The sequence below is a fragment of the Zingiber officinale genome, chromosome 11A (assembly GCF_018446385.1).
Source record: "Zingiber officinale cultivar Zhangliang chromosome 11A, Zo_v1.1, whole genome shotgun sequence".
Lineage (NCBI taxonomy): Eukaryota > Viridiplantae > Streptophyta > Magnoliopsida > Zingiberales > Zingiberaceae > Zingiber > Zingiber officinale.
Window position 1 is genome coordinate 4,733,174 of NC_056006.1, and position 14,748 is coordinate 4,747,921.

At 35.7% G+C, this 14,748-nt stretch overlaps 1 protein-coding gene across 2 annotated transcripts; it reads right to left on the reverse strand.

Annotated features, from left to right (window-relative positions):
* Nucleotides 1-1,832: 1,832 nt before the first annotated feature.
* On the reverse strand, nt 1,833-13,592 carry LOC122031693. Of its 2 annotated transcripts, none has more exons than XM_042590792.1 (18): nt 12,993-13,592; nt 12,057-12,317; nt 11,191-11,381; nt 10,928-11,099; nt 10,258-10,395; nt 9,994-10,183; nt 8,598-8,743; nt 7,907-8,089; nt 7,607-7,717; nt 6,610-6,729; nt 6,339-6,483; nt 5,271-5,434; nt 5,066-5,152; nt 4,205-4,533; nt 3,658-3,733; nt 3,446-3,576; nt 2,598-2,862; nt 1,833-2,463 (listed from the first exon to the last, which is right to left on the reverse strand). In XM_042590792.1, exons 1-18 carry the CDS (start codon nt 13,281-13,283, stop codon nt 2,146-2,148), a joined length of 3,318 nt encoding a protein of 1,105 aa, XP_042446726.1. In that variant the 5' UTR covers nt 13,284-13,592; the 3' UTR covers nt 1,833-2,145. The 2 variants fall into 2 exon arrangements, with proteins under 2 accessions (XP_042446726.1, XP_042446725.1); XM_042590791.1 differs by having other exon boundaries at nt 3,446-3,585; nt 12,993-13,590.
* Between the last annotated feature and the right edge of the window lie 1,156 nt (nt 13,593-14,748).

Sequence of the window (14,748 nt, forward strand, 5' to 3'; positions counted from 1 at the left end):
GAAAAGAACGCTAGAGGGAGGGGGGTTGAATAGCGATCATTGAAAAATCTTTATCGAATCAAAATACGCAGCGAAAAATAATAATGAAAATTACACTAACACACAAAGTTTTACTTGGTTCGGAGCCTTCGTCAACTCCTACTCCAAGGCCCACATGTGAGAGTGTTTCATTGGGCAATCCACTAATAATTCGCAAAAGAGTTACACAATAAGTATAAGAACTATAAAATAAAGTTACCGACAACAAGGAAAATAAAAACTGAGTCGCAGGTTGTCGGAGAAGCTTCACAGCGTCGTAGGAGCGTCTTTGGAGCAGCACGCAAGAAAGCAGTTGCAGAGAGAAGTTGTGTTTTGTGCTCCAGGTGGAAGGCTGCTTATATAGGTAGTTCCGAGCGCCTGGATCCCTTCCGGGCGCCTGGACAGTGACGTCAGTCATCCAATCAACGTGCTCCAAGTTGGCGACAAGATTTATTTTGGACATTCCGAGCGTCCGAACCACCTTTTCTAGCCGCCTTTATTTCATGTAAAATAAAGTTAGTCTGAGACAATAAAACTTATATTACCCTGTAAAACAAGTGTTAACACAATTATAACCAACAGTAGTAATTAGATTCCGTCTCCTCAAGATCAGAATCTAGTCAAGATCTCAACTTAGATTTCCCAAATGGATCTAAGTTGGATCGACGCCTACTGCTTCCTCAAACGGGGAACACATTCTCACCAAGTCACTCTCCTCTAATGACTTACCTTAACTTATCACTTTGCCAGACATCCGGTCAGCCCGTCGACCTGTCTGGACTTTATGTCAGCTATCCGGTCGGCCCATTGACCAAGCCGGACTTCGTGCCAAATATCCGGTCAGCCGTCGACCTATCTGGACTTTATATCAGCTATCCAGTCAGCCCGTCGACCTGACTAGATTTCTTTCCAGATATTCGGTCAGCCCGTCGACCTAACTAGATTTCTTGCCAGATATCCAGTCAACCCGTCGACCTATTTGGACTTCTCCTGCACACTTAGTTAAATCGTTAGATCGCATTAAACCTAACTTAACTTTGTCATTCATCAACACCTGAGTTAGACCGTTAGTGCAACTTGTACCAATAGAAATTAGGCATGAGAATCGAATAACATATCATTTCCTTTTATATATAGAGAGTGATGTTAGCATGCCCGACACACGCGTGTGTGTGTATATATATATATATATATATATATACACACACACACCACCCTGTGTATGCCTTAGCTGTGCGACCAAGAGTTAGGTCACCTGGAAGTGATTTAGGCGATCTGACTTTGACTTGCTCGAGGTGCCCGAATCACTTCCACATGCCTTGACTCAATCATACAACAGGGGCACGAAAGCAAGATGCACAGCATATCAAAATTATATATAGAGAAGGAGAATTTTTTTTGCCTACGTACCCTTATCTTGCACACTCATGGGCGACCCTTTGCAATCCAGACGCCTGGAAACACTCTCCGACGCTTTGATTCTCCAAAATGAATCGAAACACAACGCACTCGAAACTATTTCCGAACGCTCGAACCACAAAGAATCGTCCATGAGCGTGCAAGGTATCATATTTATATATATAGAGAGAGAGATTTATTATTCTACACACCCGTTCTATATACACTCCTAAGCGACATTTACAATTCTGAACGTCTCGATTCACTTTTTGAAAATTGCGGCGCCCTTAGTGCATCCAGGCATCCAGAGTTGTACAGGAGTATTACCGAACGAATATGCAGAGTAAAATAGCAAAATATAGCAAGACTCACTCAGGCTCCCCTTAATCTTTGCTACAATATCGTGCACTTGGGACTAAAATAAAGCATCTGCCTTTGTATTAAAAGGAAACATAGAAAATGTTTAGATATAGATTCTTAGGAACAACTCACATCGATGCATAGTCACTTCAAAAATGATGCACACCTAAAATTTGGCTTTAAGGAACAAATAGCAACTTGGAGAAGGCGAAAAGAACTCTACAGTGAAAAGTTAAATAAGACCTGCATTTTGCCAACTCGATATGTATATGGTAATCCAGGATATGAATACAAATCCAACCATGAGGCAATGGCCAAATGAAACGGATGATTTCCTTGCGGTGGAGTGGACCGTGGATAAGTCTGTAGTCAGTGCTTATGAGAATGTCTCCGCTTATTTCTAGACCTGTTCCTTCTATCGATAATCTTTACAATGCAACATAAAGCGCCGATGGCAGCCATTGCATAGAGTGCTTTATAAGGGGCTGAAAAGAGAGCGTTGATAAAAGTAAAGTATCCGGCAAGAAGGTAGGCAAGGCTTAGACCAGCTTCGCTTCGACGAGTCCACTGTATGGGCACAGAAATGGAGTTCACGTCTGGCCTTGAGCCGAAAAGGCCATGCAGAATAACCCCGGTGCATAGAATAGAATCAATAAGCCAAGGGAAGCTCTGTCCCAACCTGATTCTCTGAAACGAAAATTAAGAAAATGGGTGAAGATGAGCACAAGTAATACAAATCACATGCGACATCCATTATGAAAGTTGGGACGGTGCTACAAGTTTTTTTGGGCCGCAGATGTTCAGGAATATAAAACCCATACCTGGAACCAAGCAATTAGCGATGGTAGAAACATGAGTAACGCAAGAAGGTGCAAGATCAGTATGCTGAGCTGGTAGTTGAAGTATTCAAGCTGACTGTCACTGAAGCTTTTCGATGTGGTAGGGGAATAGCTTTCGTCAAGAGGAAGTAGTGGGTCAAAACCATCATTGGCTTGTTCAGGGGATTGTATAGATGGCTTGTGATAAGTTCTAGAATCAGAGTGTTCTTTCCTTTGAGCATGACTGCGCAATGAAGCCGTTAAAAAGCTGTTACAAGAATGAAATAAGCTCTTAGAATGGTAAAATTGAAGACAATGATTAGAAGGTTTACTAAAGATAGAAAGAACTGTTTTTTTTTTTTGAAATAACCATATAGATAGACATTAGTGAAACTAAATAAAAAGTTCTATATCACCATAATTAGAAGGTGCTATTTTTTGGAAAGTTGAACTAGGCCAAACATCGATGAAGAAAAAGGGTCAAGTGAATGTACAGCATCCAACATTTACTTGAACAATTGAACTAATGGGCAAAAGAATTAGTAGCAAAATAAATAGGATGGCGGTATTTTATATCCAAGGTGAAACAGGCTATAATGAAGTTGAAGTTCATATAAATCGTGAATATTATGTATTTTTCTCCCACAAGTATCTTGTATTAGTTAATGACTCCATAGAAGAATGTGACAGAATTAGTTGAAAAACCAGCACAAGTTAGCCTGTAGAAACTATAATTTCCAAGGCAAAAAAGTTGCAGTCGCAAAGTTTGTCGAGGATGAAATATTGAATTTCGTGAGAAAAAAATGTAATAAATTGATCAAAGTGAAACGTTAAATTTGTTGGAAGAATACCTGCATAGAGCAGCATGACAATTGAAAGCATGAGATAAAAGGAATACAAGAAGGCCAAGAGCTGGATGAATGAAATAGATGAGTGGAATTGCAACAAATGCCACCACAAGACTTGCGTTGTTCTTCAGAACCTGCACTATCTGTTTGAGTGGTTCAAAGTGAAGCGCAGATGCTAGAGATATAACAAATAGGAAGAGTTAGAAGTAGTTTACCTTCATTGAACAGAAGAATGAGGTAAACCTAAGAATTTGGCGAAAAAGGACAAAGCTGTCTTCCCATGCCATCCAGCTGAAAGCCAATAAATATTTTTAAAATCAACAAAGATTAACCAATAAATATTTGGAAAAGACTCCATAATTGCTAGTAAGCAATTAGCTATTCCTTATGAACTGGGAATCATAATTCTATGGGAATTGGTATCCCAAGGTCGTTTTTAGTAACCAAACTTAGGAATATCATGTTTGTTTAAGAGTAGATTTTTCCTTGGGAAGGAACATCTCTCAAAGTGAACTACTCTATTGGAAAGGTTTTAAGGTATGTAGCTTAACAATTTATATACCAGCACAAGCAATTTATTGGCTTCAAAGTGCTGAGTAACCAAGTGCAGGCATGTAAAATCGCCCTTATCATTAGAAAAATGGATGCATAAAAATGTTCGTAGCATGAATGGCTCCTTGACAACTAAAAACGAGATGACGGTCATAAGTACTGTGTAAGCAGTTGAAGATTGCACAAAGATCCAATAAGGAAAGCACTGACCTTTTCCTAATATAAACATGTACCGCTGCAACAGTGTATAGGACTAGAAGAGAACTGAAGATCAAAATCATGATGGCTCCATTTGCGACTAAATAACACAATATTGAAACTGAAATGTAGTTTGCAATTGGAGGTAACTGAGTTCTTGTCAGTAATATAACTGGAAAAGATATGAAAACTGGTAGCATAGCACAGAAGAAGAATGGGAGTGGCATTCTCAAATTAGACTCTATTGCTGACAAAATGGAAGGCACAGATGTATCGAGCTCCCAAGCCCGTGCTTGCCGATTCAGAGCAAAAAAGACTGCAGCGATCATGAAACCAGTGATCTGCAAAGTTGAATAGTTTGTGTCAACTTCCAATAAATGTTAGAGAAAAATATGAAAAACTGCAACGAGAAAAAGTGTTTCAGCCACAAAGAAGAAGAAGTGCATGCATCAATTTTAATAAGTCAGGAGGAAAGGAAAGATGGTAATGCCTATTCCATTGTGACAGATAATTACATGTAGATGTACGTAGTGATAAAATCCTATATCTAAAATATCAACGTGATCTAGCAAATTAAAATCACAATATAACTCTATCCAAAAATTCCAAAGTAGGTCATAACTATCATCACATGGAGAAAGACCTATTCTTATTTTCCTAGTTTTTTAAAAGAAAGCTATTTTACTTGTGATGTCCATTGTTGAATTAACTTTTGCCCAAAGGTTGAAGATTTATTATTAACAAATTAGCTTCCTATAACTTTTCACAAAATATTGAACATTTATCTTATGCAATTTTAGTGGAGAATATATGGTTATTACAGAAAAGGAGTGCAAGAACCTTGAAGGCATCTATCACGGAAAAAAAGTTCACCTGTGAAAAATAAGAAAGACAGAATCTACTGGCAGCAGTAGGTAAAGAGACAGACAGGCCCATACTATATGAACAATGTGGATCCATCTGCAATGAATTTGATGCAAAAAAAAAATACCACAGAGCAAAAAGATGAGCACATTTAAATCCTCTAAAAATAATAAAAAATTTAAAAACAAAACACAAGAAGCAACAGTGCATTTACCAACAATAACACAATTGTCTTGCCAGTCTCTGAACTAGAATCAAACATTGCAGGTGAAGAATCCACAATTATAGTCTCACTATACAAGTTAGGAATGATATGTAAACCCGATTGTGGATCCCAAGCGAAAGCGACAGGTGGGAAACAGCGAAGTTTGCAAAACTCTGCAAATGCAGACAACTGTCAACATTGGGTAAATATCATGGTATGAAACCTGGACAAAGAGAAAAAGCTCAATATGTAGTAGCTTTAGGTTGCTTAGTGCACATAACTTGCAGAGATCTCTTCTCATCATATAACATCATTATGCTATGTTCTCTCTCAGTTTGAACTTTTCTTATTCCTTCATGATCTCATCAATTCAATCAGACATGATCCACCTACTTTCAATGTTCCAAACATTTGACTCTTTAGCCACCTCTAATCTAACCAAATAAAGGACCCTACGGAAAGATGAAAAAGCAACCGTTAAAGCAAATGCTTGGCCTTTCCAAGCAATTTCAATTGTGAACTGAAGTTGTATGGTTTCACTTGTTCTTTCCTTATTTAGTGCTTGGAAAGGTGTAAGAAGTGCCTAGAGCCATTCTATTCTATGAATAATAATGTGCTTTCTTCATTTAAGATGGTTGGCCACAGCTAGTCAAAATAATGTATTTGACTCTGGGAGGCTGCAAGAAGACTGCTACATAGATAAGACTATTGGAGATCATTGTAACAGATGATAAGCCACACAAAAGAATCAAAAGAAAGGTCATGTGATTGAGCAGTTGCACAGGGCATAGATGGCATATTGAAGTTGAAAAATCTAAAACTCCGCTATATAGGCAGTTCACTTCTACATTACATTATCATGAATGACATATTTAAAAATAAACACCTAGCGCCTCGTACATAAGTATGACCTCAACAAAAACTAGTTGTGCTTAAGGTATTCAGGACTATAGTATACACAGTGAAACACAACAATCATACACAAACACAAAGATATAATAGTCCGAAAGAAAGGACTACCTAGATGTTAACCAAAACTTAATTGGAAGAACTAAGAAAGGTTTAACTAAAGCTCACTGCTTTGCTCCTCTGGAGTTTGCTCAGCAGCAGTCTTTATCCCACAGCCTATTGTCTTCAGTGACAAAGTAGCTGGTAAAATGCCAAGGCTTAGGGAGAATGACAAATTGACAGCAAGTGGATGATCTTCCTTGAGCAAAATCTCCTGCAACAATCCGATCAATGATTACGTATATTTTACTAAAATGAAAAGGAACAAATATCTTTGGTGGCACAAACCCAATACTCAATTTAACCAAAATAACCTATTGTTATCTTCTTAAGTATGAACCTCTTGAACATAGCTAGAATGAAGAAGTGTGGCGACAGAGAATTCTCTTTCTCCTTCCTTAGGATTGAAGAATTGTCCAACTGCCATAGAAGCAGCTGGGGGAGGTCTACCTGATACAGTCTGGACAAGGAAAAATAATTAAATTAAGAATCTTGCAAGTGCATTTCTTTTCTTAAAACAGGAACTACTTAATAACTTATATGGTTACAAAAATTTTCTGAAATGACAGAAGCCTAGAAATGATGGTTAAGGAAATAAAATTCAGGGTTTATTTATTTTTGAAGTGATATGGGCTCACATAGAACTCAATGGAGGATAAAATTCATATAGATGGCCCAAAAAGTTAGGATAAAAAACAGCTGCACAATAATGAGTTTACTTTTTCTAATAATGGACACAATGTTCTTAAGTAGGTCTGACAGTGACCATGGGATAAAATTGACCAATGAAATCGCCACATATAAACACTCAGCATCTTTGAGTAGCCACTTGGAGAATTGAAAACACTAACATTGGTGTGATTAGATTCTGAAAATGCAGACCAAAAAATGCTTAGGACTGAAAACAAAAGTCATTTTTCCTTTTTGAGAGAGCTTAGGTACATATGAAGCTTTACCATGATAACTAGCCAATATCATCTATGATATCTCCAAAGTTCCATAATTTAGGTCAACAGAAGCCTCTACCTAATCTAGATCAATATAAACATCCATCCAATCCCCCCTAGATAATCCAGTTTCTTGAAGAGCCAAATGGTTGGCAAAAGAATATTTAGGGCATTAATCCTAACTCACACAAGCAAAGTCAAGTTACAAGCATAAAATTTATTAATAGCTTCAAACATGCAAATATTAGGGTCGCAAAAATTTGCGTGGGCACATCACACACCAATAACAGACAAAAACATAATTCCTTTACAAGATGTTAATCTCCAAAAGTTTCATGACTAAATGTAAATGCAATGCATGGTAAAGCTTCACAGAAAAGAAGACCATACCAATCGAGGTGCAACTGAAATGGTCAAGAATCGGAAACCATGCAATTCCTCAGGACTTAATTGAAGAAAGGAGGATGGAGGTGCTTGTTCTGTTTGGCTTCCTGGTTCAATCTGATAGACAGTGACTTTACAACATAAATTGCCTCTATACATCAAAGGAGAAGCTTTATGTGCTTAATTTAAGAAAACAAGATTTCTGGGGAAAAAAAATGGGAGCAAATTTACAAAGAAATTTTCGTTTTTGAAACCAATAAATTGTGATTTGAAAAGAATCAGCAGAAGATGTAGCAGAATTGGCACCTGTCTTGGGGCTGGTCCTGCAGGAATGTGAACCATCTTTGTAGTCACCTCTATAACTCTCCTACTAACAGGAAGTTCATTTGCTGACACCTTTTTTGTCTTCTCATGCCACAAGTGAAGTCTAACCCCAGAACAAGGGGCAAGGTTTGTTACAAACATGAAATGTCCTCTGCCATTTGAACCCTGAAAGTAGTTGAAATTTCAATTATGCAATACAAAAAATCATTCAAATGAGTCAACAACAAATCTCTGGAGGACCAACAAATCAAGTTTACTAAATTAGATAATCATCACCAAAAAATTCTCTCCCACTGAGGGGATAAATGATCAATAGATAATTTCATTGTATTTTCATTTCACAACCAAGGCAATAAACTAGTTTTAAGTCTAAGAGAATTACTCTTTAAACTCAAGATCACTGATTTAACAAGTTCACTAGAACAACCTACTGGATTGTACCTAGTAATATCGTCTATAAATACCAGTTTGAGTAAAGAATGAGAGGCAATAGCATCTATTGTCTACAGAGAAAAGTATTGGAACTTTGAAACCCATTCTACAAGCATTTAAGTCTCACCAAAACAAAAAAATAACCAAAGAACAAAGCACGGAGCCACCTAAGAAAGAAACATTCAGTTTATACCACAGTCCACACCCATAAGTAAAAATGTTATGACTAGGTCAAATTTACCAGTTTCTTTATGTCCAACCAACGCCTTTTCCCATCCATTGCCAAAACAGTCACAGTGCTTGATTCTATGTAGAGATCTTTCTCAAGGTCATCTTCATTCCAGTTGAAAGAGGGAAGACAAGAATATCGATCCTGTACTGATGGTTCTGCAAGCCCAGTAACAGTATCCTTATTTAGAACTTTGAATCACAATATTATCAGGTTGTCTCTGAAGTAATAAGAGCAGCAATACAACTCTTTGGAGTTACCATAAATTCTTGATAATGTAAAAGAAAATTATAATGAAATAGTCAATAAGTAATAAAATGTTAATAGTCCAAAAGCAATACAAAAAACAATCATTTATTTGCTTCAAAATGTATCTAACAATAATAAACACAAGTGTCAATATATAAGTTATAAAAGTATAATAAAAGCTATCATTTAGAAGATATCCATCAACAGGGTTTAGAAGAGATGACAAGGTTCTAAACTCTAATCTAATGAAGGATTAACCAGACAAATCAAGAAGAAAAAGTAACAATATAAAGGAGAAAGGAGGGCCAAAAGGAAAATTGTAAAATGTGAGAATGTGAACAACAATGTAAAAATTACCACAAGAAAAACAAATGATCAAATTTAGAAAAAATTGGGAAAAGCTATAAAGATCAAATTAGTTGATGTAAGGTTCAAGGATATAGAATGAACAAAATGATCTGCAGTTGTTTAGTTTGAAAAACTTCAAGTTCTTCTACTAAATAAGAGTTCAGCGCATTAGGCACTAGTAAAAAAAACTTTCACAATTTTGCTTTTTAGAAGAAAAACAATGTTGACATAAGCCATAGTGTTAGACTGTTAACACAAAGAATGTGAAAAGGTTTGAATACTACATAATTCTAATTTTGTGTTTGTTTAAGAAACAAAATTGAAAAATGAAAAGAAAAATAAAAGGGGATATATTTGCCACTGCCTTTTATAACAACTCCATAAAATATTTTTAAAAAATTATTTAGACTACGATCAATTGATATTTACTAAAAAAAGGAATATATGTATATATATATATTATTCAATTGTGCACTGTAAGAAAGCATATACAGCAATTTTTGTGAAATATATAATATCAATAGGTCATCCCCAGAAAATAGGAGGAAATGACAATTTTTCACATGTTTCCTTTTTGTGACTTGAATGTACAAACCTAAAATTATGTTTACTTAATATAAATTACATGTTTATATCTTAACAAGATAACACAGAATAAACTCTCCTTTTTGAATGGAAAGGAACATAAACATATGAGTTAAAGACAATCAACCTGTACTGATAAGTCTTTAGTTTGAACAAGTTCATGCACAAACAACTTTAAACATTGTTCAGAAGAAACTAATTTTCTGGGTAATGAGATGAAAACTACCAGTAGCATGTCCAACATCCTCGAGAGGAAACATCCTTGAAGGCACAGATGGTTTCACAAATCTTGGCCAATTTAGACTGCGAGGGATCTCACTCTGAAGCATTTTTGTCAACACAAGAATCCTTTGTGCTACACTTGGATATTTTTTACCAGTACCAGAGTTTACAAAAGAAAGAAGAGCATGTGATACCTGCAAAAAATCATTGGCACGCAAATGATTCATAGACCAAACCTATTCATATACAAGGTTGTAAATGTGCTGACCTGTACAACTAGTTGATTGCACCAAAGAATACACTGGTGCTCCATAGAAAGCCAAACATTTTTCATACCAGAGCTCCCTATTGTAAAACCATTAGTAGATGGAACAATTCCTTCTAAAGAAGCCAATTTGGAACGAATCTGTAAATACGTCCATCAAAAAAATGTATCTGCCATAAGTTAGAATATTTGTGAAAATACTCTCATCATCAAAGTCACCATTCACATGAGCATGAACAATTGGTTACACCAACTGTGCAAAATAGAAAAAAATGTGTAACCCTAAATGTGGACAACTCCATTAAAAATTTAGAACAAGAACTAGGATGTTGTCCTATTTTGCACAGATAGCAAAGGACCTTTGAGCAGAATGGCAAAAAGACAGATGCAGGAACAATACAACAGAGAAAAAAAATGGGAAGGTGTCACATTGTGCATGCTATAGATAAAGCTGTCATTTTTAAACTCATAAATCAAGGCTTGAAATGACTTACACCATTGATTTGGAAAGCAATCACCAAACATAAAACCAAGTATGGAACACACATTGTACCATACATTAACAGAAAGGAAAAAAGACATGAAAGCATATATGCATAACAATTATCTCTTCCACAATTTATCAAAAGAAAAGTAAAAACTTCTAGCACGCAGAAAAAAAAAAGAGAAAAACCTGGTAATCATATATGCCTCCAGCTACCGAAACAATAACAACATGAGATAACTTTGGACTAGAGATAATTTGGCCACCATTATTGGTTTGTGGCTCATAACCCTTTCTCCATTTTTCATTAACTTGAGAAAAATAATGTCCCAAAGATGGTTGCAGCGCAATTGGAGGAGATCTGGAAACCATTTAGCTCTAGTCTATCAGGGATTAAGTATCCATACAAAAAAAATTTGATAATGTGCACAAACAAAGGTAAGAGAACATACTGGTGTGGACTGGAAAGAGTTATTATAGTTGCCACAGCTGAGCTCTGCAAGTTTGGATGAACAGTTGCAGCTCTAGCTACAAAGCCTCCCATTGAATGCCCAACTAATATCACACTCGAAGGCAAGCCTCCAGAAATTTCAGCACCTTCTTTAGACAGTGCTTCCTGAGATTCTCGATATTGGTCCAAGATCTACAAGATCATATAGGACATGTGTCAGCAGCAATGTTTAACTATTTACATGCATGATGGCAGATCAAAATATTGTTTCTCTTCAAAGGAAAAGAAGGTTAAAAAAGATAATCCAGCATAAAAATTGCAATCTTTCATTAAATTAACTGCTGAGATCCGAACTAAGAATTGAAAGTAAAAGTAAGTTGGGAGGTATGCCATCAACACAATTTATAATTTGCTAAGAAATACTCCTACTAGGAAAACCCAACAAGCTAGCAAAGAGACTGAACAACTAGAGCATGTTTAATGACTACATGTGTAAGAACATATAGTGATGGATATTGAGAAAAAAAATATATAATTAACGTGTGAAGGTTGGAATTATGTGAATTTTTTAGATGATCAGAAGAATACTAACAGCTTAGTATACAAAACTGATATGTGTCAAAAAAAACCACTTGTATATTCTTGTTCAAAATCCAAAAGATCCTTCAACGCGAGCAAAATGTAAATTTAATCAATGTTTGCATGCTATACTCAGTAAATTCTTATCAGATCAGAATCAATAATAATAAATAGCCCTGAATCATGCACATAGAAAAAGTTCTGAAGGCCTATACATTGTTAGCCAAGTACAGTAAATCCTCCCTTCACATATAAATAAACACTTGAATGTTGAAATGATAAATATACCCTGTGGATTGCGTAGACAACATATTCAGTATGTTCCACAAGTATCTGTCCATCCATTGCAGAATGTTCCTCCTCAAGATCCACAGCAAACCAATCAAGCTTGCGATTATATTGGCTAGGAAGAGCAAAGTTCTCCATATCTTCCAACGAAAAATCTAATTCTCCGGTTTTTTCAAGTATCATAGATGATTCCCTGTAGTAAGATAACTCAAGTGGTCCTCCTTGGTATGCCCTTGCAGATTCAGCGGCCAAAGATCGAACCTAGAAAGACAATAAAAACGTAAAAAAGCTAGAAATAGCTTACCAGAAAAATTCATAATCAATGCAAGGAAAACTCAAAAGATAGAAAACGAAATGCTAATTCGCATATCGAAATTTTATTTATTTATATTTTTTTTGAATATCATAGTAGATTAACATTTTGGAAATTACATAAATATTAGGTAAGAGAAGTGGATTTATTATTTACATGTTAAATTACCGATGGTCCATGACTAACTGGTGACACGGACCAATAGTATAAAGTTAGTATGCATACTTTTAAGCAAGCTTGATCAAGTGTATACAAAGTCAAGGACTTTGATAGAACTATTGTAGCAAATTAAAAGATTGCTTGTAGACATGCTGCATTTGTGCAGTTTTGCTTTCAAGAAAAGAGTTGATAAATGTTAAAGCACCAACATTCCACTAACTGAAATGAAGTATATCTCTAGTCAACAACTTGTTAATGTCAAAGTATAAGTCACAGCAATATCCTTAGTGCCCCTTTTTTTGTAGAGGATGCATTCTCTTTGAGCACGAGATTTTCCTTAATAACTTGGATAGAACATTGTACAATCTTTTCACATAAAGAATAGGACTTTTCAAGGCTAACAAAATTAGAGAATGTGGAGCACTGTACTCTATACACTAACAAGAGTGACGACAGGGGCTTACCTGCTTATAGCTTCCACCATTTCCAGGTATAAAAAGAACAGGAATGCCATCAATTTTCTTTATATGATCAGTGAAATCAATCGTCTTCCAGCCTTCATGGTACAGGAACAGCCCGTACTTGTTCGAAGAGACATTGGCAGGCGCGGGGATAGGGATGTAGGTCGGATACATGTACGTCATGATGCACCCATTCGGAACTGGTTTCAGCAATTCGTACAGCCCCAAAAAAGCCACCCACACGAACAGAACCACCAGAGCTACGATTCTGCACTTCGATCTCAAGCCCTCCATTTCCAAAAGAGAGCAAGATCAAAACCCCGCACAAAGACTCGCCATCAAAACAATACTTCCAGAAGAGGGTCAGAAACCAGATCTGCTTCCAACGTGCGTTTGAAGTACAAAATTCGAACTCCACTTGGATGAGAATGTGACGAAATCACCTTCAAAGAGGCGATCTCCAACCCGGATCAAACTACGAATCCACTGATAGCAGCGGCTCGAGATCTTGAAAGCGGCGAAGAGGAAATCGCCGAAGGGTTCGAGGAAGAGAAGGAGGAGAAGTCGAGGGAGATGAAATGGAAGAGGAAGAGAGCTATTTAGATCGATGACGCTACAGCCCTACAGCAGAGGTGAGAACACTTTTCAAGGGCTTACTGGTGTACCGGCGTAGCCGGTAGCATTTAGACAGCGGAGCAAATCCTCATCTACGTTCCCTGGGTGAGCTAGTGTGCATGAGAAATTAAATATTTATTTAATATATATAAATTCATATTATTGTTATTTTTTTATATATTATATGGGAAAATGTAAAATTATATAATATAATTAAATTTGATATATAAATTAATAAAAATGATAAAAGATTATGAACATTATGAAATTAATCTTATTAGTGTTTAATTTTATTTGCTTTATATATTTTTTATTATTGAATAAATATAAACAAATTTTATCAAATTCAATGAATTTAATATAAAATTATTATTGATAGTTTAAATTACATAAATAAAAAATAAATTTTTCTTGAAGAAAATTATGAATATTAAAGAATAGATTACATAGCATTTCACTTTATTGTTTTTATACAGTAAATTTTCGATTGTAAAGGTCAATTTCTGGACGAATTACAATGAAACTTTTAAATTTATCGGATGAACGAGAACGAACAAGCGAAAAGACCATGTACCTTTATGTTTAATTGGATTAAGGGTATTCATATGGTGATAAATGTGGATTTCTAAAAAGGTCAAAATAGAAAAAATTGGTCAAAGTTAAAAAGGAGGTCAAAGACCCTAGTGAAACAGAGAAATAGAGATTCATTCTCCTATTATTTTTATTATCACAATAACACATGTGATATGAATCACATGTTACGATATTATTCTCTTTACTAAAAAGAATACATGTTGTCTTCAAATTTAACATTATACAGATTTTGATCTAGACATATCTAATGTCTAATCTTGAATTCAACATATGAATTCTAATCTGACTTTCAACAGGTTCAGTGAATGGTGGGTTCATTTACTTCGATTATTATTAACACATAAATGATCTCATCTTGACACAATTATTAAGGCGACCTCAACTTATGGATCTGTCTCTAATTTCAGCTACATAAGTTATTCCATAAATAACGGTCTTATCCCTATTTGTACTTAACAAACAGAGATGATTGTCCATGTGAGTGGACCAATCTCTACCTGCCAACATACTCATCGAGATCTTATATGAATGTAAGAAATACAACATATAC

Excerpts from the sequence above, each read along its gene's own strand:
- LOC122031693 (XM_042590791.1), bottom strand. The coding sequence starts at position 13,283 with ATGGAGGGCTTGAGATCGAAGTGCAGAATCGTAGCTCTGGTGGTTCTG. Across the intron at positions 11,100-11,190 it reads ACTCTTTCCAGTCCACACCA|ATCTCCTCCAATTGCGCTGC; the intron begins GTATGTTCTCTT and ends AATGGTTTCCAG. Across the intron at positions 6,730-7,606 it reads TTTCAGTTGCACCTCGATTG|ACTGTATCAGGTAGACCTCC; the intron begins GTATGGTCTTCT and ends TTCCTTGTCCAG.